Below are 8032 nucleotides of genomic sequence, written 5' to 3'. Positions count from 1 at the left end.
ATGTCTTGAAAGATGCATAAGAATTAAACCTATATGCGTTTTTTTCCTTTTTTTTTGAGTGAAATTTCAGCTGTATTTAATAGTAAATTGTTTGTCAGCTTACTTATAAAGTTTATATAAAGGCACGACGCTAAAACGTGCTTTTTTGTATATACGTGTACGTGGGATTAAGTTTCGGACTTTCCTTCGCACTCTCAGGACCTTCCAACAAATTCAAAATGGCGGATTTTCGGAAAAATGGTTCGGAGCTAAACAGGATATATCTTATATGAATACAAAGAAACAAATACAGTGGATAAATAAACAGTTAGCTCTATAAACACAAAGTGAGCAGCCATAAATAAGGGATTTGCTCATTTTTATTTGTTTTTATCGTTTTAACTTCGCAGCATTCTCTTTTTAAAGGTAAGAACGACATGCAGTTCAGTTCAGCTTTTTGTGCCATTTTATTGCAGGAAAAACATCAATAATCAACCCCTGTCGTATATAAATAATTGGCTTAATACGTTTTAAGACACTTGACTATGTGCATATACGATTTTTTGACAGCGTATTATATCATTATTTGAGTACTTGATACCGAACTAAGTGTACTTATGTTTAAAAACCCATCGACTCGCTTGAAAACCCATCGACTCGAAAAAACATTTTAGATCATTAGGGCATGTTTTCTGGAGCTAAATTAAATCTGAAAGACCTTTACAAGAGTTGAATAGTGGAGGAAGTGTTGCTGATGCATTACAGAGGAGGAGTGTTCTGAATTTCTCTAGCAATCTTAAACTAATTTATGGGAATTTTAGATATTGAAATTCTATCATAATACAGACCAACTACACATTTTAGACATAGCTCTCAATAGGACTCTTATGATTACCAATAGGATACAATGCTCCTGTTGGGCATCAAAGCAATTTAGATAGAAAATCTTATTTGAAAGTTTTCTTTTTTCTTAATTTTAGTATTTTATTTTATTTTTTTACTTTTTGTAAATAATATGTATATCTATTTTTTTTTATCATTAAACTGGATTGTTTGTAATAGTCATCAGTTACCTTCAACTGTGGATATTTGTTTTGGCATCAGCCATATAACTTGAAACTTGTTTTGATTTTAATTTCTGCTAATATATAACCTTTGTGAACAAATGTTCAAATCATACATAATATGTAATACAGAATGAAAGTATGTAGATTTTTGTCAATATGTGAATTCACATTGTAATGGAGTACTCAGTATTATTTTTTGCCTGCCAGGTTGAACCAGCACTTCAGATTTGTACTGGCCCCACTGAAAAAAAAAAAAAGATTTTTGTTTTGAAATGAAAAAGAAATATTTTTTAATAAGTATTTGGACTAGGGCTTTTAAGTTGCGAGAAAAGAATGTAATAGAATAGAAAATATGCCGCTATAACGTTATTACAACTATACATTGATAAACATACATTTGGAAAGGATAGCATTAATGCAAAATATTACTGATTTGTTTGAGTTTTTTAACCTATTGATGCTTCTAAGATTATGAGAAGTCATTTTTGAAATTGAATCAAAACCTGAATCAAAGTCAGTAGATTATTCTTAATTCTTAATGCTCTCTAATTATCTTGTTGGATATATCTGACTGAAATGTAGCTGTTTTTCTTCTGCAGAGTGAGACATGGCAGAGGAGCGCAGACAGAAGCTGTGTTCGGTGATCTTGCCCACTGAATCCATGAAGGCGATGGCGGAGTCAGTGGGTGTGGGTTCACTACAGGAAGAGAGTTGTCTGGCCCTCAGTGAAGAGGTTAGCTACAGGATCAAGGAGATTGCGCAGGTATTTACAATTGCAATTAACAATTTATTTATATTTGTCTTTTTATGAAAGTTGTAGTTTATAGAGACAACATGAATAATATTAAATTTTTTTTTGAATATATTACATATTTTCCTTTTTGATCCAGTTAATTTATCAGAATAATGTAATATAATACAGTATACTATACAGTGTTTTCCGTTGATTTCCTAGATTGTGGTGGGACAGATTAGACCAACTCAGTCTAGGAAATCAAAGGGAAACACTATGAACCAAAAATATTTGTACACTTCTCAAAATAACTTAAAAGAGTTCTAATATTGTGGTCAACAGCTGTCAGTTGAACTACATTTGAAATTGCGATTATGGCTTAGAGCATTTATCAAATCACGACTGATTACATCAGTCTGCATTCTTTTCCATTTGATAGATTGCACAGAAATACTGAAGGTGTTGTTTATCTGTTGATGTGATATCTCCCACAGGACGCACTGAAGTTTATGCACCACGGTAAAAGACGCAAACTTACTACTGGTGACATTGACCACGCTCTTAAACTAAAAAACGTGGAGGTGAGAAAACTGGAACAAAGTGAGAACTATTGGTTTCCTCTCTCTATCTGAACCACAACATTCAGAACCCTTCACAAATTCTTTTTCCTTTGCATATTAAGTTTTTCTTTAATTGTATTTGTCTCCTTTAGCCTCTGTATGGATTCCAGTCTCAAGAGTTCATCCCGTTTCGCTTTGCAAGTGGAGGCGGCAGAGAATTGCACTTCTATGAAGAAAAGGAAGTGGATCTTAGTGATATCATCAACACGCCCCTCCCTAGAGTCCCTCTTGATGTTTCGCTCAAAGGTAATTAACATTAACCTTTATTATTTGCTATTTAGATGCAAGCTCTGTACCAAAATCTAGTGAGCTGCTTACCTAGACAACATATTAGGGCATTATAGATGCTGATCTCAACTAAACAGTCATTCCAAATGGAACACAGCATAATTGTTCTTTCTTTTTAGGATACACTGTTTTTGCTAAATACAGAGGATAAATACTTCAATGTGTTTTTGCCAAAATTAATTGGAATTGAGCTCGGTTTCAAATTTGACGAGCAGAAAAGTCAATAATCAACCCTCTATGGACACCTTGGCAATTGAATCGCCATTGGCTAGTAAATTTTTTCTCCAGTCTGATATACTATATATGGATATGTATATTATATATATTTTATATTTATTTTACAATTCAACTTACTCACGGTTCGGTTTGTATCACGGTTTTATAGTCACGTTTCGGTATGTGCTATGTTTAGGCAAAAACTATGCTATCAAATAAAAATAAAGAAAATAAGAATAATCTATCTAATTACAAGCAACAGCACAAATAAATAAAATAGAGTAAAGATACAAATAAAAGAAACAGTGATTTTCAGTTTTTTTTAGGTAGGTCTAACATTAGTTTTTAGGCACAGAAATTGAATAAAGTAATCAAATGTAAAATAGCATTGCATATTTTACTGTATACATTAATCTTTATTAAAGTTACAGTGAGTGATTTCCTTGTTGTTGCTGTATGATTAATATTAAGAAAGCGCTGTCACTTTAAGAGAATGCACAAATACAGTACGCTCCGCTGGCTATGTCTGCTATAGGATACTTACCAAGACGGGCATTTTGACAATTTTTGTGTGAATTTGTCCATTTAAACGCAATACTTCAGAGAAAGCTTAATATTTGTGTGTGTTCTGAGGCGGGTTTGCGCGCTTCGGATGAGCGCACACACGCACAAATCTTCTCACTGCGTGCGCAAGCTCACGTCCTCTGGCTCTTAAATGTTTAAACTGGCAAAGCTTAAACGAATTTAGCTTAAACACAGATATCAACGTGTGCTGTTTAGGTCTCACCTATGCGTGTGCGCGCGCTTTCAGCACCCGGGTGATGACGGAATAACTCACTGCTCATATTCCAGCATACGGCATTCGCATTGAACAAGAGTGAACCGCTGTATGGTCTTGGTCACCGTGCTGCAGCTCAGTTTCTTGGCAATCTTCTTATAGCCTACGCCATCTTTATGTAGAGCAACAATTATTTTTTTCAGATCCTCAGAGAGTTCTTTGCCGCGAGGTGCCATGTTGAACGTCCAGTGACCAGTATGAGAGAGTGAGAGCGATGACACCAAATTTAACACACCTGCTCCCCATTCACACCTGAGACCTTGTAACACTAATGAGTCACATGACACCGGGGAGAGAAAATGGCTAATTGGGCCCAATTTGGACATTTTCACTTAGGGGTGTACTCACTTTTGTGGCCAGCGGTTTAGACATTAATGGCTGTGTGTTGAGTTATTTTGAGGGGACAGCAAATTTACACTGTTATACAAGCTGTACACTCACTACTTTACATTGTAGCAAAGTGTCATTTCTTCAGTGTTGTCACATGAAAAGATATAATAAAATATTTACAAAAATGTGAGGGGTGTACTCACTTCTGTGAGATACTGTGTATATATATATATATATATATATATATATATGTATGTATATGTTTGTAAAATGGCACAGCTTTTTAAATATCTGACTCTTAACATCGGTCAGTCAAGCGTTATAATATGATATTATGATAATCAAGTATCATTTAATGATAGAACTTTAGTAATTTGAATTAAAATTTGGTAACCATATATGTATGCATATTAGTCATTTTAACTAAACTTAGGACTGGTGGTGGTGCTTTTTTGGTCATTCTGTGTGTCTGTAAAAAAAATGGGGGGAAAAGACTTAGAATAATACTGGTAAGATAATAATACTATGAATTCTAATTATAAGAACAATATAAAACGCAGTAAGGATTAACGGGCAGCTGGATTCATGAATATTAATCAGGTTGTGTGCATTCACTAGAATTGATTTGCTGAATTCAAATCAGGGATGATAATAGGTGAGTGCCAGCCAATGAGATTGTCGTTTGCGCATTAGTTCCGCCTGCTACCATAGAACCCCGCAGTTCTTAAAAGCTGAAGAATTCCAAAGGAACGCTGTTATTTTGACAAGAAAATACAACAAAGAATATCGATTACATATAGCGTGTCAAGTCTGCATGGTATGTAAGACTCTCTCGCTCTGTCTCTCTCTTTGTGTGTGAAAAAAAAGCAAAGTGGCGGCGAGTCATGCGCTTCACACTAGAGTTTACAGTACGTCAAATACAGGTGCACTGTGCATCCATTGAGATGAACTGAAAAATAGCACAGATCGCTTGATGGAGAGAGAAACTCTGAAGCACTCAGTCAGTGTGTTCGGCGAGTGAAAATATATCTGTGCTAAACTTATACTTAGCCTCCAACTCGCACACTGGCGAGCAAAATCTGAGAATTTATTAGCCAGTGGCTAATATTAGTATAATTTAGTCGCCCAGAGTGAAGATTTAGTCGCATATGTGAGTGATTTACTCGCATTGTAGTGGGTTAATGTTTCAGTATACACTAAAAGTGTATTTACTAAATTTACTAAAACAATAGTTAAATCTAATTAAAATGGACTGTTAACCCTTTATTTGTTTGTGCTGTTTGTTTATTACAACTGTTTATAATGAGTGTGACATTGTTAACAACATGATAACATCAGACTGAATCAATTCTGAGTCGAGTCTCCGATGAGCTTTGTGTGAGGAGTGCTATTTGCATGCCGTATTTGTTGTCTGTGAACAACATAGCATTTACCTCATGAACAGGGAGGAAAATAGCCTGTCGTCTCTTTGTCTTTCAGCTCACTGGCTAAGTATTGATGGTGTCCAGCCTGCAATACCAGAAAACCCACCTCCAGGTAAGAGAGTTTTCTGGATATTTTGTTAATTTGCATTACTTTGTAATAGAGTCAGGGAATATGTTTGTACAATTTACTGTGATAATGTATGATTTAAATTATTAAAGATAATTCAAATAATACTATTTTTTACCGTTTATATATTAGGGTTGGCTCAATTTAGGCTTCGGTATGATACCAGAATCTAATACCTCGGTATCCATACTAAATTGATACCATGGGTGACAAATAAGCAGCCTCAAAAGATAACTGAATTTAAAACAGTTTCATTAAAATGCTGCATGAAACTGTAGTAACAAGTATGTTGCTTGTTTTTAAGCATAAATATATATAAATATAACATACAGCACTTTTTAGTGCTCTATACTCAGTAAAAATTAAATGATACAATTATTAGAACATTCTGTGCATCACGTAATCAACTGATAAATTCAAATCTGCTTTTGCGTTTTTGACTGGCACTGAGCCAGAGACAGATGCACTCAGCACTTGGCATATATCACTACTTTTTTGTGTTTTCAAACACATAATGTTCATTTTAGGTTTCAGACATGTAAATACACATACGTACTAGCAAAAATTACATTTATAGTTTGACGACATGTTTTATTCACATCAAAATTTACACGTTGTGTAGGTAACTATAAAGTTTCTCCCAGTTTACCTGCCATTTTTATTTATTTTTTTATTTTTTTTGCGTGGAGTGGATGAATTTACAGTGGAGAGCAAAATTAGAGAACAATCTATAAATACTTGATATTGTTCTATTGTTTTGCGATTTTTTTCTGAAATATTGTTAATCTTAATCACTAAAAATTTGAAGGAATATTAGCTGTGGGTATACCACTGTTCTACTAACATGTTTTACAAAATAACCAGAGAATTTCAACAAAAAAACTTTATTTTGTAGCACGAAAGAAGATTACAACTAAAATTTTGGAGGGTTACAGCTGTCAAAAATTAGTGTCCACTTCCTAAGTGTACTCTACACAGGAAGTGTAGAGGCCCTTGCTTTGAATGACTTCAGCACATCTGCGGCCACAGGACATTTTTCGCACACTGCTGTGGTGTGATCTTGGTCCACTCTTCTTCCGGTCTCTTCTATAGTTCGGTAACTGTAGTGGGTTTCTTATCCATAACTTTGTTGCCAAGGATTTTCCAGAGATTTTAAATCAGGTTTAGATCAGGACTCTGGGCTGGGCATTTCATTATTTCAATGTTCTTAGCTTCAAGGAACTGCTTTACTTCTTTTGCAGTGTGTCAGGGAGTATTGTCTTGCATGAAAATTGCAGGCTTATTGGGAGATGCTTGCAGGGAAGGTAGCTGTTGCTGAAGGAGGTTCTAAACATTTGCATTCACCCTGCCATGTATCCGTATAAGACGCCCAACTCCTGCTGCAGGAAACATCCCCCAAACCATGACTTCCTCCTCCACCTTTCACTGACTTTTATACACTTGGGGTTCAGTCTTTCCCCAGTTTGACGTCGAACAAAATTTTTCCCATCAGACCCAAGTAAATTAATCTTGCTTTCATCTCTAAAGTGAACTTTGGACCAGTTCTCCTCTGTCCATACAACATGCTCCTCAGCAAAAGTGAGTCTAGCCTTTTGATTCTTTCTGTTGATGAGAGGCTTGGTCACTGCAAAGTGTGCTTTCTGTCTGACTTCTAATAAACGTGCCAAGACAGATCCTTACCCTGTTCAGCACTGAACTGGCAAGCAATTCCAGCTGCAGTATTGAATCGATTCCCCATTGAAAGTCTCCGCATTATCCTGTCTTCTCGTGCATTTGTCTTACTTGGACCACCAGCCTTTTTGGGGGACTTGAATGAATTAAGTGTCATTGCTGCAATATTCAAGAAATCACAGATTTGGAACCACCATCTTCTCTTGCAGTGGCTGAAAGTGTCATCCCTTTGGCCTTCATCTGGAAAACATGCTGTTGAAGGGTTTCAGTCACCTTAGAGCGGCCCGCCATCTTGCAATCTCAGTGAAAATTAGAGGAATGCTGGCAGCTAAATAGGATTTGTCATGTAATTAACAAAATTAGCACCATGTACCCGTTTTTTACACACATAACTTGGAGGTATGTGTAAGTGTTCTCTAAGTTTGATCAGAGTTCTTTTTCAAATATCTCATTTAAGTTTTTATACTGTGCTTAAGAGTACAATTAATTTATGAAATATGCTTTAAAAAACTGCCCTTCGAAGGCTCCAGACTACGACCATTTTTCTGCCTGTGCGTCTAAATTTTGTGAGCGCTCGCACTGGCGCAACCACCGTGTTGCCAAACTCATAAGTGCTGCCATTTCTGTTGCATAAGAGAAACATCTAATGAAACAAAAGTATAACGAAGCCCGTGCTATTCGTTTAAGCCGTACAGCACGGTCCGCTAAACTTCACAGACAGAGCGCAATGAAATAGGAG

General features: G+C 35.8%; 1 protein-coding gene across 1 annotated transcript; it reads left to right on the top strand.

Moving 5' to 3' along the window:
• Positions 1–212: 212 nt before the first annotated feature.
• Positions 213–5615, top strand: LOC107701573 (transcription initiation factor TFIID subunit 6-like; the record flags this gene model as incomplete). Its single annotated transcript, XM_016503615.1, has 5 exons — positions 213–405; positions 1646–1809; positions 2274–2360; positions 2492–2645; positions 5551–5615. Coding segments are annotated over exons 2-5 (462 nt in total), but the record flags the coding sequence as incomplete, so codon positions are not given.
• Between the last annotated feature and the right edge of the window lie 2417 nt (positions 5616–8032).

This window comes from Sinocyclocheilus anshuiensis, unplaced genomic scaffold (assembly GCF_001515605.1).
Source record: "Sinocyclocheilus anshuiensis isolate Anshui unplaced genomic scaffold, SAMN03320099.WGS_v1.1 scaffold4925, whole genome shotgun sequence".
Lineage (NCBI taxonomy): Eukaryota > Metazoa > Chordata > Actinopteri > Cypriniformes > Cyprinidae > Sinocyclocheilus > Sinocyclocheilus anshuiensis.
This window is presented reverse-complemented; position numbering and strand designations above follow the sequence as displayed.